Source organism: Carcharodon carcharias, chromosome 3, assembly GCF_017639515.1.
Source record: "Carcharodon carcharias isolate sCarCar2 chromosome 3, sCarCar2.pri, whole genome shotgun sequence".
NCBI classification, from domain to species: domain Eukaryota; kingdom Metazoa; phylum Chordata; class Chondrichthyes; order Lamniformes; family Lamnidae; genus Carcharodon; species Carcharodon carcharias.
Window position 1 is genome coordinate 187,922,840 of NC_054469.1, and position 19,776 is coordinate 187,942,615.

The window sequence follows — 19,776 nt, forward strand, 5'->3', positions numbered from 1 at the left end:
AACCAGATAAGCTGACCCACACGTTTTGTCTAAGTTTGGCTCCCCCAGGCATGTGTGACCAGTGAAATGACTCTAACTTTTACAGTGCCATTTTCAGTGCTGAAAGGTAATGTGGGTGACTGTCCCATCCACCCTGATCCACTACAGGGAAGTTTCCATGTAATGTCTTTTGTCTGTCTGTAAGGCAGGAATTGGAAGCTCCTTACTCTTGCCATGAACCTGTACCTTACCACTCCACTTAGCACGATGTCACTAGTGATATCTCCTAGCAAACTGCATTGGGTCTCGGCGTTTCACTATATTTCTAATGACTTAGTTGAAGGAATAGAGAGCCATATATCCAGGTTTATTGAAAACACTAAGGCCTGAATTTCCACAGAATCGGAAGGGTTCCATGCCTTAGCCAAAATAACGCCAGAACCTTGATTCAGGAAGTCCCCTACCTGAACCTGGCACCCACCATTTTCGCCAGTGGGGGAACGGGGGCAGGTTATACTTTGCATATCCATGCCTCATGGAGCAGCTGCCTTCAAACAGATCCAGTTTTCCTTACTGGGATTTCCAAAACATGACTTGTGGGTTTTAGACATTTGAGAAAAGTTCAGAAGCTGCTAGAGGTATTTGGATAGCTAAGCTATCCTTTGGGAAAGGTCAAGGATCCCTTTGGGATTGTTGAAGACAGAGATAAACAGTGGATAAGTTCCCCAAGCCCTTTACATTTTTGAATAAAGAACATCCAGCCTGTAGTTGAAAAACAAAGGTGCTTGCTATTTCACTGTTTGTTGACATAAGGATCAGTGCTACCTGACTGCTTCTAGAACCTATCATTATCACGGGGTGGGGGAGGGGTGCATGTAAGTTCAAAGTTTGATTGGCAGCCCCAAGTGGAGAAAGAGATTGGCTGCCCTTAATATGGGGCTATGAATATAAATGTTTGTTTTCATACGGGATTAAGTACTTGAAGGAAATGGTTTTTTTTTATAAGGGATTACTTGAAAAGATTTAAATCAATGAGTGTGTTTTTAATATAGTGAAGTCTGCAATAGACACTTAGAGCTTCATTTTATTTCATCTCACCATGGCTCCTGAGGTCTGCCCATGGTGAATACTTGGGGAGTTGGCATAGAGGGTGTAAGGGAAAAGGGTGGTGGATGGGGGCATGAGTTGGCATGAGTTTGCACTAAGTTGGCAGTAAGTTAGCATAGGGGCTATAAAGTGCCATGGGCATGATTAGGGGGTAAGGGTTAGCAATGCTGGTATGAGGGGCCATGGGGGTTGGGTAGAGGAGCATAGGTTAGCATGGAGGAGGTAAGGGGACTTGGGGGATGGGTATAGGGACACAGATTGGCATGGAGCACATGAGGGGCCATGGGATCGCTTTGGAATCTTCTCCCAAACTACATTTTCTCTCGGATGCCTTCCATAAGGGTCCACTTCCAGGGTTTTGAACTATCGTTCCGATGTTCCTCCCCCTAGATCACCACATGCATTCAAGTTTTGCCTTACACGTACTCTCTTAAATACTCAGCTGGGCCAACAGAACACCACTGCTTCATATGCCCAAAGTAAAGAGTTACAGACCTTCAGCTGTCTCCTTGGATCTTCTGGCTTCTTGCATGCTTATTTTGCTTTAAGTCTGTATCTTCTAGCTTTCTCTCTTCAAGCTTGGAGCCTTTCTCTCTGCTCCTTACTTTCAATTCCACTGAACAGGACCTTTTCCAGACTCCTGTTCTTCCTTTGACTAGAAGGTCTTCTTGGGATCTTTCTCCTTCCTACTCCCTCCTTGGCTTTGGGACTTCCTGGTTCTTTTGGGAAATTTGCTCTCTCTGCAGTTCCCCCTTCCGTGTCCAGCCTCTCCTGGCTTCAATTTTAGTTTGGGACTTATTATCTGTTGCTCTCCTATGCTGCTTCTCCTGACAACTCCTTTCAACTGAATTGAAACTAATTCTTCTATTTTTCTCATCTCTGTGGGTCCCTCTCTCTGGATCCCTCTTGCTGGGCAACAGCACAGTTTTTTCTACCTTGTGTTTGTTTTAACCTCCCTTCAAGAGGCATAAAACCTCATTAGAATGCAGGCATCTTTTAAAGTGAAACCAAAACTCAAGTTCCCCCTTTCTTAACACACCAATACAGAAACACAAATCAAATTTAAACATAGTTCATTCCAAACACACACATACACATATATCTTACTAAACTATCTCTAGTTCTTAACACCTTTATCTCAATAAAGCTGGAATACAAAGGGGTGGAAGTTATGTTCTGGTTAGACTACACCTGGAGTACAGCATTCAATTTTGAGCATCGCACCTCAGGAAGGATTTGTTTGCTTCGGAGAGGTTGCAACGCAAATTCACTAGAATTATATCAGAGCTTAAAGGATTAAATCATGCAATTAAATCTGGCGTAGGCTAGGCTTGTATTTCCTCATGTATATAGATTAATGGGTAACTAAGAGAGATATTCAAGATGATTAAAGAATTTGATAGGGTGGATGAAGAGAAAATATTTATTTTGGTGGGGAGTCCAAAATAAGGAATAATAACCTTAAAATTAGAGCTGGGCATTCAAGGTAGTACTTCACTCTAAACATATTGGAAATCTGGGACTTTGTTTTCCCCAAAAAGCTGTGGAAATTAGGTCAATAGAAAATTTCAAAACTGAGATTGATAGATTTTTGTTAGGTATGAGTTAGAGGGATATGAAGCAAAGGTGGGTAAATAGAGTTGAAGTGCAAATCAGCCATGGTCTAACTGAATGGCAGAATAGTCTCGACGGGATGAATGGTCTACTCCTGTTCCTATATTCCTAACTCCTTAGAACTAATTGTCACTAACCTATGGAACAGCAGCAACACCACCCCACCCCTCAAACCTATATACTATGTTGTGCACCTAGAGGGGTGGAAGATGTATATTGAAATAGGTCATCTATTTTCACAATATAGTTTCTTACATAAAAGCTTCAGACATAGGAACAGGAGTAGGATGTTCAGCCCCTCGAGCCTACTCCATCATTCAGCAAGATTGTGGCTGATCTGATTGTGGCCTTAACTCTACTTTCCTACCATCTCTCCATAAGGGGAACAAGCGTAAACATCTTATAAATTATTTTTTCCTGTGTTCATTGTATTTTTGGACATTGCATAGTAATTTTGTGTTACAACTTTGTCTCATGTTTGGCTGCCTTCATTTTTGCAATTTTATAAATTTTATTGAAATGCATTTATAAAATTAACCTATGTCAATTTTTAAAAAGTATATAATTTCATTAATTCCTAAGTGCATAGCAGAAACCAAAAATTCAATTTCTGCAAGACACGCAATTCATTTACTAAAACAAAATTGGAAGTAGTGTTTAATGCTTTTTAAATTTGAACTGCCTGTATACTTCCAAGAAAGGTTGTTTTGAACCTACCGAACAGCTCAAAGCAAGGTGTAATGCACTGTAGTAACACAACTTTAATTGAGCATTTCAGAAATATTTGCATTTGTAGCTCAACTGTACATTTCCTGCCTTCTATCTCCTAGGGAAAAGTTGCACAGAAACTTTTGTGGATAAGTTCCATCTCTCTAGATCTTTTAAATCAGCAAGTACCTTTTTTTCCCCAAAGTCGAGTTGGAAAATATTCAAATAGTGACAGTTATTTGAGGCTGCTGCTGCAAGGGCATGGCCTCTTGTCAACTGAAAGAACTTTACTATTTTAAAGGATAATAGAGAAAGCTCTTGGAAATCTCTGGCTTAAGGTTGACCACAAAGATCTGGTCTACACCTATGTTTTCACACACATACAAATTGTATGCTTCGTTTTCCATCCACCTTTCCCCTTTTGGTTATATTTTTGCAAATACTGTGTACGTCACTTCTAACACAGACTGACTTTTAGATCGAGAGGGAGATTGGTACATAATGCAAGATTTCTATCTCCACCATGCAGTATCTATGCCAGCTAATAGAACAGGAGGAGGCTGACCTCTAGGATTGGGCACGGGTGCTTTGCTCAGGATGTAGGTCATTGCTGGAAAAATGAAAATTTGCAGCAGATGTGATTATTTGTTGATAAAATGGTAAATGAAGTGAAATGCAGGATGTGGGAAGGATCTTTAGAATGGTTGTGGCTGTGTTGCTCCCTTGGTTACTGCTTGTTGAATACCTGCTAAAATGGTGTGAAATGCAGATGTCATGGAAACACCAGAAGCATTGCATTGAGAGGAAGAGGGGCAAGACCTGGCGGGAGTTGTGAAGGGCAAGTCTGAAGGAGGAATAGAGATGGATCTGGCGCATTTGGTTGCAAGCCAACATTCTCAGCAATCACTCTGATGAAGTCGAAGTACCACTTACAGCTGCTGGACGTAAACCTAGAAGCTGCTCTGAGTGGTGGTGTGTCTGATAAATTCATGTCAGAATTCCAAACTTGGATGAAAGAGATAGTCTGCAAAGTTTCACATTGAATGGTGGTAGAAGTTTAAGTAAATATACACAGGCAGCACTTTTATCTGTATTGTATGTAAGATGTTTTCTACTGTGATGCCATGATTAATCCACAATTTCTATTGGATAACAATGCTAAATTGCCAAATTGGCCACTATATTCTCTCATCCCTAGCACTATTTACAGTTTCTAAAGGGTTGCTGGATCCGGACCTTCCTGTTTTCACTCTACCTTTTCAAGAGGGTATAAAAGTGATGTTCAATAAGGTTCATAATCATTACAATTTTAGTTACATAATCCTTCACACCTTAAGTAGGAAGCATACAGGTATGGCTTGTTTGGAACTCTTGGCAGGGCAGCCACACTGGAAGGTATGAATATTGCACACGTTTACCCTACTTCGCAAGTCTGTGTTCCAGCGCTGCCGACTGCTGTTGTGCAACCAGAGTCTCAGTGCAGTTTCTCAAAGTCGAACACTAACTCACTGATTAAAGGCAAATGATTGCAGCCTTGAACTTGTGTGAAAGTTGCTTATTATTTCAGAGTATTGGTGCTGATAGCTTTAAGTAGGGAAGATGAGCTTTCACATTCCCAGCTGTTTGTGCAGGTTTTTTTAATCTCACTGCAGTATATGGTGTCTGGTACATTTATGCCCATCTGTGTCTCGTCAAGATTAATGTGCGAGGGACAGATGCACAATGAATTTGTTTTATAATTCTGAAATGAAATGGTGGAGCATTTGCATTGGTCTATGTTAATGGCTCAAAGAATCCGATCTTATTGCTTTCCTTTCCATTGCAATCTGGTTTTATGCTTCATTATTTCCTTTGTTTGAAATATGCGTTTGTTTTTTTCTAAACAGGCAAAGATGTTTAGTGCAGCTTTTGAAGCCCAGAGAGATTTCCTCGTGATGGCCTGTAAACGCCAGCAGCCTTTGGAGGTGAGTAACTGTATGTGTAATATGAAGGTCCAAAACCTTTTGCAGGTAAAGGGAGAAATGAGCCTTGTTAGCTAAAAACCGAGCAGTATGTGCACTTAAGTATGTTGAACACTTCTATGTAACAATGAGAATCCTGTACAATAACTGACTGCTGAAAAGTCTAGCCATTGGGGGAAGTAAGTAGGAAGTAGGTTTCACTAGACGTTTTGAAATTGACGATATCTGAAGCTTTCTATTTGGCTGTCATCTCTTCCTGGGTATCCAGAAAAGGAAAATGCCTTTATATAGCACCTTTCATAACCTCACAACGTACCAAAGTGTTTTATAGCTGATGAGATATTTTTGAAATCACTGCTGTAATGTTGGAAACATTGCAGACAGTACAAACATTAGAGAAATAGTTAATTTTCATACAGCAACACCTGACAAACAGCAATGACCAAGCAATCTGTTTTTCTGCTGTTGAATAAATATTGACCAGGGCAACGGGGAACAACCCCTGCCCCCCACCCTGCTCTGTTTTAAACAATGCTTTACATCCCTGGGAGGGAGATTAAAACTTACACACAGCAATGATTATGTCGTAAAATATACTGCTGTCTTGTTCTATATTAAGAAAATACTTTGTTGGCTGTTATAAATTTATGGCCACCTGAGAGGATAGATACAGCCTCGATTTAACATCTCACCCAAAAGACAGCAGTACTCCTTCAATAGTGCATAGGACTGTCAGTCTAGACTCTAGGTTATGCCCTTAAGTCTCTGGAGTACAATTTGAACCTATATCCTTCTGACTCGGAGGCAAGAGCTCTAAAATTGAGCCACAGCTGACACCTAAATCATATTAAGCACTGAATTGTTATTTCTATACTTAATGTAACACTTGGAAGTTTTAACTGAAACATTTGTTCCTTTTTTCACCTACGTGTTTTTTTTTTAAATGAGTGAACTTCCATCTCCTAAACAGCAAAGTGACTGCTGGCTTTGACCTTCTGAATTCTATCTGCTTGACCCTGCACTTTTTTGGCACCTGCTAAAGCATATGATGAGCAGCAACAAATGACTTTCGGATCATATGGCATTGAATAGATCTGCCTTGGGCAGCTGAGTTTGGATACAGGATGGTGCCATTTCAGTTGTGTTGTTGGTTGAAAGTTCATGTGTCAGAGCATAATACTGTCCATACTTCTAGAAACATCTTGTAACATTTTCCTTGATCACTGTGATAAGGGAAAGTTGCGTTTATTATTTTGTGGTGTCCAAGATAGTCTTTATACTTGATAGATACTTACATTCCTGGGAAGGAAACTAAAACCTACACAGCAGGGATGCAGTACTGAAGTGTACAACTGTCTTATCCTACATTATAAAAATACTTCATTGGCTGTATCACACTTAGTGACATCCTAAGGTCATTCATGAAAGACATTACATGAATGCAAGTTTTTTTAATTTGTTCTTTTGCAAGTGACCTGGTACATAGTGTTGCTGTGTAATTCATACATGTTTACTTCGATGCATACTGACAGATCCTCCTGTACAGTTTAATGTCACTATATGTAATCCTGCCTGGCTAATACAAAACTGCTGTGTCACCCAGAGTGGTAGCGTAGGTAATTTTTTTAAATTTCGGGGTCAAAAGCAAAATGGGGATAAGAGTTCTAAATTTATTGTCCATGCCTCACTTCAGCGGCAGTAAAATGGGGCCTCATTTAATGGGTTGCCACTGGTTACTGTTGCTTTGTGTACTTTATCCCTTTGCCGGATTTCCCCACATTATTCACCAGATCCTAGAACATTTGTAAGAGCTGCCCTTTCTTTTGCCTGAGGAAGCTTGACATTTATTTGGCATTCTCCCATTCCACCTCACAGCACATCCCATGGGGAGCTGTGCATTTGAGCAAGTGTCCTTCCATTCTATTGTACAATTGCTTGGGTTTTTATGCTGTGTGGCACCATGATTATCTCGGCTGTTAAACCCTTTATGAACATCGCCGAAAGGTCTCTTCTTAACTCTTGAAGTATCATGGCCTAGTTTTATGTTGTTTTCTGTGATGGGATAATGCATGCACAGCATGATGGAAAGACGAGCTAGAGCAATAGCAGGAATCTGATTAACCACGGGATGTGGGTAAGAAACCTGTGGTACAGATTTGGAATTCTATTTCCAGCTTCAGCAAGAATTGAAGGACCCAAAAATTAAGCTACAGGTTACATTTCATTTTTGGTCCGTCTTTGGAGTGAAATTCAGACCGCCAGAAGTTTGGAGACTTAGTGGAAAGTTTGTATACTTATCTCTGCTAACCAGTCAAAAGGATACAGTAAAATCTTAATAAACTGTAACAGGATAAGTGGAGATTATTTGCTTTCTCACTGATGATGTATCATTACTGTGGCAAGTGATAATTTGCTTTAATCACGATGATAATCATTGTGCAGTGACATGTCTCTCGAAGCTGCAGGAGCTAGCTAGTTAAGCAAAGAGATCGAAGCTGCATTAATGGAAAGGGACAGCCCCTTAATAAATAAGCAACAGGACAATGCACTAGGAAATGGTGCTGTTCACAATTAAAGGCTTACTGCTTCCATGATTGTTAGCAAATCTGCTGCTCTAAAATTTGGCTCCTTATAGATGTCAGCCTATAAGGACTTGCTATGTTTGCATAAAATTTCTCATTTTAAGAGGTGTTGATCTCTTTGAATTGCTCTGTTCAAAGGAATGCATACAACACATTAAGCTTTGTGTGCTAATACTGTAAAGCTAAGTTTCTAGTAAGGAAGAATTAGAATTGTAGAAGAACATTGAAAGATGCCATTTGGACAATTCTGTCTGTGCTGGCTCTTCAGTGAAGCTAATAAACTCGTCCCATTCCCCCACCCCCTTCCCAAACCTTTTACAATCAAAAATTTATCCAATTCTCTTTTGAAAAGTACTGTTGAATCTAGTTCCACTGCTCTTTAGACAGTGCAGAACACATCTTGTGGTTTTTTAAAAAAGCTTCCGGGTGTCACCTCTAATTCTTGTGCCAATCAGCATAAATCTCTGACCTCTGGTTAGCAACCCTTCTGCCACTGAAAACAATAACCTCCTTGTTTACTTGAGAGAACATTTCATGATCTTGGAAAAAGTCTATCAAATCTTCTCTTAATCTCTCTGTTGGAAGGTGGATAACTGAGCTTCTCTCCACATAACCAAAGTCCTGCATACCTGCTACCATTCTAGTTAATCTCTTCAGCACCCTCTCTGAGGCTTTGACATCCTTACTAAAGTGTTGTGCTCAGAACTGAATGCAATACTCCAGCTGAGGTCTAATCAATGTTTCCATAAAGCTTTAATGTAACTTCCTTGTGTTTGTACTCAGTGTCTCTGTTAATAAAGCCAAGAATCCCAAATGCTTTTCTACAGTCTTAACTTGTCCTGTTATCTCCAAAGATTTGTGTAAATATACTCCCAGGACTTTGTTCTGGGATCCCTTTTAAAATCGTATAATTTTGTTTGTACTGTCTCTCCTCATTCTTCCTACCAAAATGTATCATTTTGCACTTCTCTGTACTAAATTGCATCTGCCATGTGTCGTTCTATTTCACCAATCTGTTTACATCCTGAAGTCTGTTACTAGCCTTCTCATTGTTTCCTGTATTTCTGAGTTCCATGTTATCTGGAAAATTCTAAATTATGCTCAGTATACCTAAATCCATATCATTGAAAGATATCAAATAGATATCAGTGGTCTAGTACCGACCCCTGGAGAACACAACTGTACCTTTCACTCCTGTCTGAAAAAATTGTTTAACGCTACTCTCTGCTTTCTGTCATTTAGCCAAATTCATATCCACACTGTTGCTGTCCCTTTAATCCCATGAGTTTTCATTTTGCAAACAAGTCTGTTATGTGGTACTTTACATCAAATACAGTACCCTTATCAACCTTCTCCAATACTTCATCAAGGAACACAATCAAATTAGTCAAACACAATTTGCCTTTAACAAATCCATGCTGTCTTTCATTTATTAGTCCATACTTCTCCAAATGCCAATTAATTTTGTCCCAGGTTATTATCTCGTAGCTCCCCCACCACTGACGTAATGCTAACTGGCTTGTTGTTGCCGGGTTTATCCCTCTCCCCCTTTTTTTAATGAGGCATGTAACATTTGCAATCTTCTGTTCTTCTGGCACTGCCTCCATATCTAAGGAGGATTGGGAGATTGTGGCAAGAGCCTTAATTTCCTCAGTAACCTAGGATGCAAACCGTCCAGACTAGGTGACTTTTCTACTTTGAGGATGACTAACCTTTAAATACCTCTTTATTTTTACCCTATCCAATATTGCCTAAACCTCACCTTTTATTGCTACATTGGCAACATCCTCTGCTCTAGTGAAGGTGGATGCACAATACTCGTTCATTACTTCAGCCATGCCCTCTGTCTCCATGACAATATCCCTCTTCATTTTGGTCCCTACTCTGCTCCATCCTTTCTTTGGCTACTTTTTTACTTTTTGTTATTTATATGTTTATAAAAAAAAGTCTTCAGCGTTTACCTTAATGGCAGCCACTAATTTATTCTCACACTTTTTACTCCTCTTGTTCCTTAATTTTATTAGATTATTCCCTACTTTCTACATTCAACTTGGTTCTCTACTCTGTGGTTATCAACTGTGATTTGTGGCCCACCAGGGGTCCGCATGAAGGTTTCATGGGGTTTACTGAAATACATTGCCTTGTCAAAAGGGCAAAACTTACTATCAATTTAAGGAAAAAAGTTTAAACCAAATGAATAAGCTCCGAATGTGAGCCTCTTTTGACTGAAATAATTTCTGTAAACCCTGCATTTGAGCAGCATTAATTGGCCAGTCACAGAGGCAGGTTAAGTTGAGCTGTTGGGGAAGCAGATAGGCTAGAACTCCTGTCACTCAGAGGGACAGAGACATATTTCCTTTGGAAAGCAGGTGGGGAAGTGGATTGGCTGGAGCACGTGTCCTCAGACTGACAGAAGTGGGTTTTCATGAAGGAGCTCCTGGGGGATTGAATTGGTCAAAACACCTGTCACTTAATCACCAAATTCTCACTGAGAAGGAGCACCATTTAATCAGAGACCTCAGGGAACAAGAGGTGAAAGTTTTAAGAACAATGAAACAATATTTTGGGGAAGTTCAAGAGAATTTAATTTCTATGATGAAAAGGTTTCAAAGTTGCAGAAACAGATGGAGCAAAAAGACAGGCTGACATTTCTGAAGCCGAGGGATTATATTGCAGATGCATTTAGTGAAAATTCATACATTCCTAAAACAACTAAAGATACATGCTGAATAATTTAAAACTGATTTAAACTGACTGTTTTGTCTATTATGAGGTGATTCTCTTATTGTCAGCGAACTAACCATCTCCCATGTTGTCTGCAGAATTCCGCAGCTTCAGCAACAATAAATTCCATTTATATAATGCCTTTAACAAGGTAAAACGCTCAAAGGTGCTTTAGGGTCCAAAGCCTTACCAAACAAAATTTGACACCAAGATACCTAAAGTGATCCTAATATAGGTAATGAAAGATTAATCCAAGGGGTGAGTTTTAAAGAGCACTTTTAAAGGATCAGGTTTATGGAGGGAAGTTTTGGGACTAGCCGTTTAAAGACACCAATGATGGAGCAAAGAAAATCTGGGATTCACAAAACCCATGAAGTACAGGATTGCGGAGATCTCAGATGAGTGTAAGGGCTGGAGGAGGTTATGGGTACAGGAAGGCATGAGACCAGGAATGATTTGAAAACAAAAATTGGCAACAAATTTAATGTTGAATCAAACAAAAATAATACGTATATATATTTCATTGTGTAATCAATATTTATACAGATTTTAGTTGTTTTTTTATAACATGGGAGAAGAGAGCCTCAAAAGCAAAAAAAAAGCTGAAAACTCCCACTCTACGGTATTATGAGCCTTACTTTTGTATGTACATAGCACCTTTTAGGGACCCAAAGTGTTTTATAGCCTAGACTAGTCACTGTTGTAATGTAGAAAACGTAGCAGAAAGTTTTGCGCACAGCAAAGCTCTCAAATAGCAGTGAAATAAATGACCAGATGATTGTTTTATTGGTGTTGTTTGAAGGATAAACATTGACTAGAACACTAGGAAAAACTCCGCTGCCCTTCTTCAAAATAATAGCCCAGATTTTTCTGTATTAATGACAGCGAAGCTGTTGTCGTAAGCCATCATTGCAATGGTTAGAGGCCCAGAAACTCTAGAGTACGAAGATGTGGAAGTTGTGGTGGGACATTGTGCGCTGCTCCTGAGGTTTTGCTGTTACACCCACTGACCTCAAGATTATAAGTGAAGAAGTGGCCCTGGTGAGCATTTGGGCTGACTGTCCAGTGATGATACAGTATTCTTGCCACAAAATTTTAGAGCTGGTCTTTCCAGACAGAAAGAGCCCCCGGAATCATGTCATGAATAATTTAAAAATCTGGGCCAATGAGGACACCGACACTGGAAGGCATTTCAATTTTCAAACAGCTGTGGGATGGATCTGACCTCTTAAATGATGTAATCTAAAGACTTTTTAACATTATCTTGATACCATTCATCTGACTTATTAAAAAATATGTATAAGTTCATGATTCTTTACAATGACTGATACCATTTATTTAATTTAATAAAATGTATACATTTGATTTTTTAAAAATGGAAATCATTTATGACAAAAATATGTATGCACTTATGTTTTAAAATGATTGACATTTCTGATTTTTTAGAAATATTTATAAATTTATGATTAAAAAATATTTTGCTCATATTTTTTATGACTTAATCTTTTGTTCCAGTGACTTTTTAGTATGAATCTATTACGACAGATACTGCAGCACCTTAGTTTTGACAGATTCTCTGGGTGAGGCTTCTATCCATGGCAGTGTATGACCTGTTCTTCTCGCCCACATTAGAGAATGCTGCAGAGCCTGACTTGAGGCCCATGTCATGAGGGAATCCACCCTCCTTGCAAGTGAAATTCTCACTACCATCATAGTGTTGGGAAAGTTGGCACTTTACTTTGAGGTCAACACGTGAACACTGTTGCTTCACCAGTGATCACATAATCCAGGGCATTGCCGTAGGATCTTTGATATTCACCTGAGAAGGCAGGGGACGGGCAGGGGTGGTGCCTCAGGTTAACATCTCATCCAAAATATGGAACCTCTGACAGTTGGGAAAAAAAACTCCCTCAGTACTGCACTGGAGCGTGAGATGAGATTGTGTACTCAAATCTCTGGAATGGGATTTAATTCTTCTGACTCAAAGGCAAGAGTGCTATTTACTGACACCTTAAAAAAAAGTGAAAATATTTGTTCTCAGGCACATGGTATGATGTTAATTGTATTAAAACGCATCATCACATTGCATTACGATGAACATGGTTAATTCTGACTCTTCTCCCTTCTCAAGTGAAACCAACATGCCATGACTTTTATTTTGTTTCTGAGGGAGACAATGGGTTAAGTTCTTGACCTCAGCATTGCTAATGTAAAATGTTGTATGTCAGCTCTACTCAGTGCATGCCCAATTTTGTGGGCCTACCATTTGTATTCTTTTAATGTCTTGGGTTTACATGGGCTGAATTATACAAAGTGCAGAATTTCTCTGCCCCCCCCCCCCCCCCCCCCCCCCCCCCAGCTAAAAGGTCGGGATGGAGGGGAAGGGGAGCACTGGCTGCCTTGCAGTCATTTAACGGTCAGTTAATAGACTGGAGGCAGGACTTCTACTCCTCAAGGACAGAAGTCCCACCTCAGTGAGCTGCTGGCCAATCAGAGGCCAGCAACACCCCAACACTTCAGGCGTGTGGTACTTGATCAATTAGCTATGTTTGGGGTGGGGGGGGTGTCTTGATAAGTGCCAAGCTGACAGGTTATGATAAACCTTTATAAAACATTCAGCCTCAACTGAAGTATTGTGGTCAATTTTGGGTACTGCACTTTAGGAGGGATGTGAAGGCCTTTGAGAGGGTGCAGAAGAGATTTATTCGAATGGTTTCAGGGATGAGGGACTTTAGTTATGTGGTTTGGAGAAGTTGGGATTCTTTTCCTTCAAGCAGAGAGGTTTGAGTTCAAAATCATGAGAGGTCTAGATAGGGTAGTTAAAGAGAAACTGTTTCCATTGGCTGAAGGATTGAAAGCCAGAGGACACCAGTTTAACATAATTGGTGAAAAAGTCAAAGGCAACACAAGAAAAAAGAATTTTTATGCAGTGAGCGGTTAAGATCTGGAATGCACTGCTGAAAGGCTGGTTGAGGCAGATTCAATTGTTCCTTCAAAGAGAATTAGATAAGTACTTGAAGGGAAAAATTGCTGGCATGAACTCAGTGAGCTGAATGGCCACCTCCTGTGCTATAACCATTTTATGATTCTGTCATATCAGTAAAGGGCAGAGTGGGTTTTAAGGAGCGTCAAAAGAAGAGCCTTGGGCAAGATATGACTATCAGTTTCTGGGTGAAGGGAAAGGTGGATGCATAAAAGGCCAGAATGGGAGGAACGGCAAGTTTGGAGAGGGTTGTAGGGAAGGAGGAGGTTTGAGATAGAGTGGAAAGGGCATGAAGATTAAAGTTTCCAGTTGATGGCTTAGGGGCCCCGGGAGCCAATGTTTGTCTGCAAGGACAGGAGCAATTGTTGAGCAGGACTTGATGCAGGATTGATTTTGGGCAGCAGGAGAAAAAAGATTATTTTTGATAAGAGCAGAGACCTGCTTTTTGTGTCAGCACAGTATTCATCCCACTTCCTTGTTCTAGTAAAGTAGATTTCTTTCAGCGTCACATTGATCCTTTGGTAAAATTAGTTGTAACATTAATTTGTGACAATTTTGAATAGTTGGATTCATTTGCCAAGCAAGATCGTAGAGATAGGAACACTAGATGTGCATAATGCAGTTGAATGCAAATAATGGAAGAGAGCTAGAGGGATGAGGACTGAATGCTCTAATTACTTTTTCTGATCCTTGTCTCTTGTATCTCTATTTAAGTTGTTAAATGAAACTCCACTTGATGTGTTTTGAGAGGACTGTGCCATTTATTTTTTTATATGATATTGTCACATCATACCTTCATAAATAATTAACCAGAAGCAAAACTGAACTATAGATACTAATGGGTGTTTCATTTGGCATTCCTAAAACTTCAGTGTTTTTTATCACTTGGAAAGATCTTATTTGGGATTTATGTGAGCATTGTTGATTAGAAGAGCTGAGGCCAAGCTTTGATTACTTAAGGTGTCAGCTGTGGTTCAGTGGTAACACTCTCACCTCTGGGTCTGGAGGTCATGGGCTCAATCCTCAGTCCAGAGTCTTGAGAACAAAACAGAGGGGTCACGTGAGGCAGAATCTTAACACCGCTAAAGATTTTTAGCCATCAGGACCATTTCCAGGCTCTGACCCTTTAGGGTCAGAAGTGCGCCAACAGTGAGAATATTACTGTAGGCAGCCAATTCAGAGGTAATATCACAGGCTACTCCAGTGCGAGTGCTGCTGAAGGCTGGTCTGATGAATCGGCAGGGAAGCATTGCAGCTGCCATTAAGGTATGTGGAGCAGTTGCAAGGCTCACTGCATTTGGTTGTCAGAGACATTTATCTCAACTATTTCAGAGCTCAGTGGCAAGGCTGTGATATGAACAGATAGCAGCCAGTTTGTTATCGCTGAGTTCCTCCACAGCCTGAACATTAGCAATGCTCTGACCTCATGTTGGGAAGCTGTCTCCTTTCACCTGCTGGGGTCCCGTGTGCCATTTGCAAGATCGGCTGGCATTCTGCTTAACTTTTCCATGTTACATGTAAATTAGCTTCATTGTATGCCCGGTGCTCTCGGGAGGACAGCCACTGCGGCTTCCAGCCCATCTCTAACAGAAGTGCACAGAGGCAGAAACATGTCAGGGAGCCAACCCGACACAACTTTCAAAATTTATTTTCAAAGTAAATTGTCTTCCTTCGGACTGATAATATTCGGTCCTTTAGTGCTGAAGGAGTTCTGTGGTGTTCGAGGGGCCACCTTTTGGAGAGGAGCTTGGGGAGCTTCCTCAATGTCCTGGCCAATATTTATCTCCCAGTCGGCATTATTTTTAAAAAATTGTTACGTGGGACTCTGCAGTATGCCAATTGGTTGCTGTGTTTCCTTAAATTGCAACAGTGACCATAGCTGGGAATTTCTGGTTCCACCCACAGCCAGGATTTTGTGGTGCCACGCAAAGCCAATTAGACACTTAACTGGGTAGTGGTGGGCTTTCTCTGAGATAAAGGACCCCGGGGACAGAAGTTCTGTCCGCTGAGACCTGCTGGCCAATCAGAGACTGGCATCTCCACATTGCTTGGTTGCACCAGTGGGGAGGTGGTGGCTGTTGCCAGTAATGCACCCACCCCTTGCCCAAAATTGCTGAGGCACCCAGGTCACAACTGAGTGGTGGGGGTGGGGGTAATCGTGGGTGGGGTTCATTGGAGTAGGCAGGTTGGCAGCAAGGACAGGGGGTTTGGTGGGGGGTGGCAGCAGGTCCCAACATCCTGATGCTGGGCCCCTTGATCTGGCACCGGATGTCTGGTTTTTGAATGAGGGATCCCTCCCCTCCGAAGCCCACAAACAACCTTGACCGGGTTTGCTTTTCAGGATTCCTGCATGGCAAATTCCGCACCGCAGCTGGAAATGAGGCCCTTAAAGGGGCATTAATTACTCACTTAATGGCCTCAATTGGCTGGTGGAGTGGGAAGGCCACCTGTGAGCCTTCCTGCCACAAATATAATCGGGGCAGAGGCTGGAAGATAACAGGGTCCCCACCCACCACCCTGTCACCTAATTGTCCCTGCCATAGAGGGTAGCATTAAATTCTGCCTTTTGTGTGGGCTCCAGCCATCCCAATTTCAAAAGTGCAAAGACTTTCATAACTCGGCTCTCTTTTCTCTGTCTTCTTTTCTCTTCTTCTATCTTTTCCTCTCACATGCTTCCTCTCTCTTTCATCCAGGAACAACTGAAGATCTTTTCACTTCGTGCTTAAATTAGGTCCACAAGCAACGTCCTTTTCTGGAGTTGAGTTGAGTCTCCCTTTGCAAGCGAGGTTAAGCGATGTTGACAGCTTTTCTTTTCATTCATTAATGGGATGTGAGCATTGCTGGCATGTCTAGCATTTATTGCCCCTCCCTAACTGCCCTTGAGAAGATGGTGGTGAGCATCCTTCATGAACCGCTGCAGTTCATGTAGTGTAAGTACACCCACAGTGCTATTAAGGAGTGAGTTTCAGGATTTTGATCCAGCAACGGTGGAGGAACCATAATACATTTTCAAGTCAGTTGGCTATCTTGGAGGGAAGCTTGCAGGTACTGGTGTTCCCATGCACTTGCTGCTTTGGGCATTTTTTTACTTTGTAGGGTAAATACCAGTGTTGTACCTGCACCAGAACAACTAGTTCTGGAGCAAAGGTCTACAACAGTACAGCCAGGATGTTATCAGGCCTTTAGCCTTTGATGTATCCAGTGCCCTCAACTTTCTTGAACTTACATGGACGAATTAAGTTGGTTGAAGTCTAGCTTCTGTAATGGTGTGGATCTTGGAAAGAGGCTGGGGTGGATTGTACACTTGACACCTCTGGCTGAAGATTGTTGTGAATGCTTCAACCTTGTCTGGACTCCATCAACATTAAGGATGGAAATGTCCATGGAACCTCCTCCCATTGGCTCTTTATTTGTCTGCCACATTCACGACTGGTTGTGACAGGACTGTAGAGCTTTGACCCAATCTGTTGTGGGATCACTTAGCTCTACCTTTAGCATGCTGCTTCGGTTGTTTACCATGTATCTAGTCCTGCACTATAGCTCCACCAGGTTGACATCTAATTTTTATTTACACCTGACACCATTGGCATACAATTTTCATTGAACCAAAGTTGGCTGCCTGGTTTGATGATAGAATGAGGGATATAACCGGGCATGAGGTTACAGAATATGGTGGAATACAATTCTGATGGCACAACACCTCATGCCTGTCCAATTTTGAGTTGCTGGATCTGTTCTGAAAGTATCCCTTTTAGTACGCTGGCACTGCTGCGCAAACATGCTGAAGAATGTCCTCTGTATGAAGATAGGACTTCTTTGAAGTTTTTATCCTTATTCGGCTGTTACATTCTCTTTCCAACAGGAGCCACTGGACAACAATCAGAAATAAGAGCTCTGACGTTTTGTGCACCAATCCATGTACACTTATGCCGGGGTTACTGAAGCTAATTGAAACATCTGTTGTGACTAAACTCGGCAAATTCAGCAGAAACCAGGGACTGAATCTGGTACCTTTCCGATCTGTATGATTGAGTTTTGCAATATTGTACTAGTGCCAGAAGCTGGCTCAAACTAAGGGTTCGGAGGGTCTAAGACATTACTTTCGGATTTGCAAAATGAGCCTAAGCACCCCTGATTTGAAAACTGAAATTTGAAAAATTGTGTTATTATTGACAGAACACTGAGCACAGTCACAAAATATTTTAAAACAAATCATTCAGATTTTTGAGTTGCAAAGAAAAACTGCAAATGTTGGAAATCTGAAATTAAAAAGAGAAAATGACAAAAATGTTTTGAGTGGGATAATATATCAGATAACTGTAATTGAAATTAAAAGGTTGTACTGTAAGTGCAAGGCCTTTCTAGGTAGGGGCTCAAGACGCAGACCCAAGGGTACAGTGCTATATCCCAGCTTCACCCTTCATGTTTAGACAGAGTCTGGAGTTGGCAACAGTGCCTCCCTGAAGATTTAGATTTGGAATTGGGACAAATACTCTACAAGTGGAAGTTTCTTTTCAAAATGACTTGAGATCATATTTTGTCTAATCCTAACCATTCAAACTTCAACTTATTGGGGAACTTTTTATTAGTTCGCTCTCTGGATGTGCGTGTCTTTTGCAAGGCTGCCATTTATTGGCCATCCTTCGTTTCCCCTTGAATGACTTGGTAGGCTACCTCGTAGAGTAGTCAAGTGTGGGACTGGAGTCAGTCAGGATAAGGATGACAGGTTTGCTTCCCAAAAGGCGTTTATGAACTATTGGGCCTTTTACAACAATCCAACAGCTTTGTGGTCACTCTTACTAGTACCAGCTTTTTATTTCCAGATTTTATTTAGACTGAATTCAAGTTCTGCTCTGCCATCGTGGGATTTGATCTTGAATTCTCTGGGTTGGAGTGTTATGCCTATAGATCGCTAGTCCAGCAGCACAGCCATTATACCACTATGCCCTGTTTAAACAGGAAAGAAATGATTACCGGTAGTTTGTTGTAATCCATACTAAGGGAGCAAAAAGAGTATGAAAGGGTCAGATGCTGCATGAATGAATGAGGAAAGAGAGTGTGTTGCTCTCTTCCTACTGCCCAGACTGTTTGCTTTGCTCATACAATGTTAGAAATGAATGGGTTTGTTGCTATTAGCACAGGAATGGCTTTGCAGACATTCAGAAAAGGCAGTCTGGAGTCTGATAGGATTTGGATATTTCCTGCTACATTGTGAGAGCAATAACTAAGACAATGTCCAGTTCCCTTGTCATAATACTGAAGGCAAAGGGCAGTTGCGTGTGCCTCTTTATTACATCTTTTTTTTTCAAAAAAAGCTTTTCTTTATGTTCTATTGGTTGATGCCAGATTTGAAACTCCACACGGTGCAGAATCATCAAAAATGGGCTGTGATGTGGAAGTAGTTCAGGCTGATGAGTTTAAATTGGATCATCAGAGGATGAAAGAGGTGCAGTCGGTCATAAAATGTTTGAAAAGTACATTTAAAAGCATTGTGAGACCTGGGCAGATGAACAGCTGGAGCTGTTTTTGTAAAAGTGCTCCATGTTTTATTTTTGAATCTTCTGTTTTATTGATGTTTGTTTAATGAGAGCAGCCAGAGACAATCAAAATTCAATTTTATTTTCATCAGCTGAGTATCTGTCAGATTTTCTGCTGTCCCAATATGGAAGATCCAATCGTTTTTATTCCCCCATTTGACTGACCCCACTTAACTTGAGTCCAAAAAGAACCTGGTGTGGGTTAGAGCCAAGGCTTAAGAGACCCAGATTGTGATTTATCTGCAGGATTAATGATGTTTGTTGGGAGATTCTCTCATCTATAACTGGATGAGTCATGGACATGAAATGCTGCCACAAAAGTTGTTCTGAATTGTATTGCTACATGTGCCAGCTAAGAACTTGCTGCATTTTGATTGTCCGTCTGGTCAAGCTGATGCTTAGCTTTTAGGAGTGTTTCAGCTTTTATATAATGCATTCAAGGAAAACAACCTGTTTGAATGTAAAGTTTGTGTGCTTGATATTTAACGTGAAGGAAAGCTGACCTCACTCTCGGTTTTGCCATCCAAACTGCTGAGTGACCACCATCCTGTACCCGTATGTTGGTGCAAAGCAAAGTCAGG

At 40.9% G+C, this 19,776-nt stretch overlaps 1 protein-coding gene across 1 annotated transcript in view; it reads left to right on the top strand.

Annotated features, from left to right (window-relative positions):
• cap2 (cyclase associated actin cytoskeleton regulatory protein 2) overlaps positions 1–19,776 on the top strand; it is a 255,092-nt gene that overhangs the window by 102,227 nt on the left and 133,089 nt on the right. Inside the window, exon 4 of the mRNA XM_041185141.1 lies at positions 5,295–5,372. Coding sequence (XP_041041075.1) covers positions 5,295–5,372 — 78 coding nt within the window. The remainder of the gene's footprint in view (positions 1–5,294; positions 5,373–19,776) is intronic.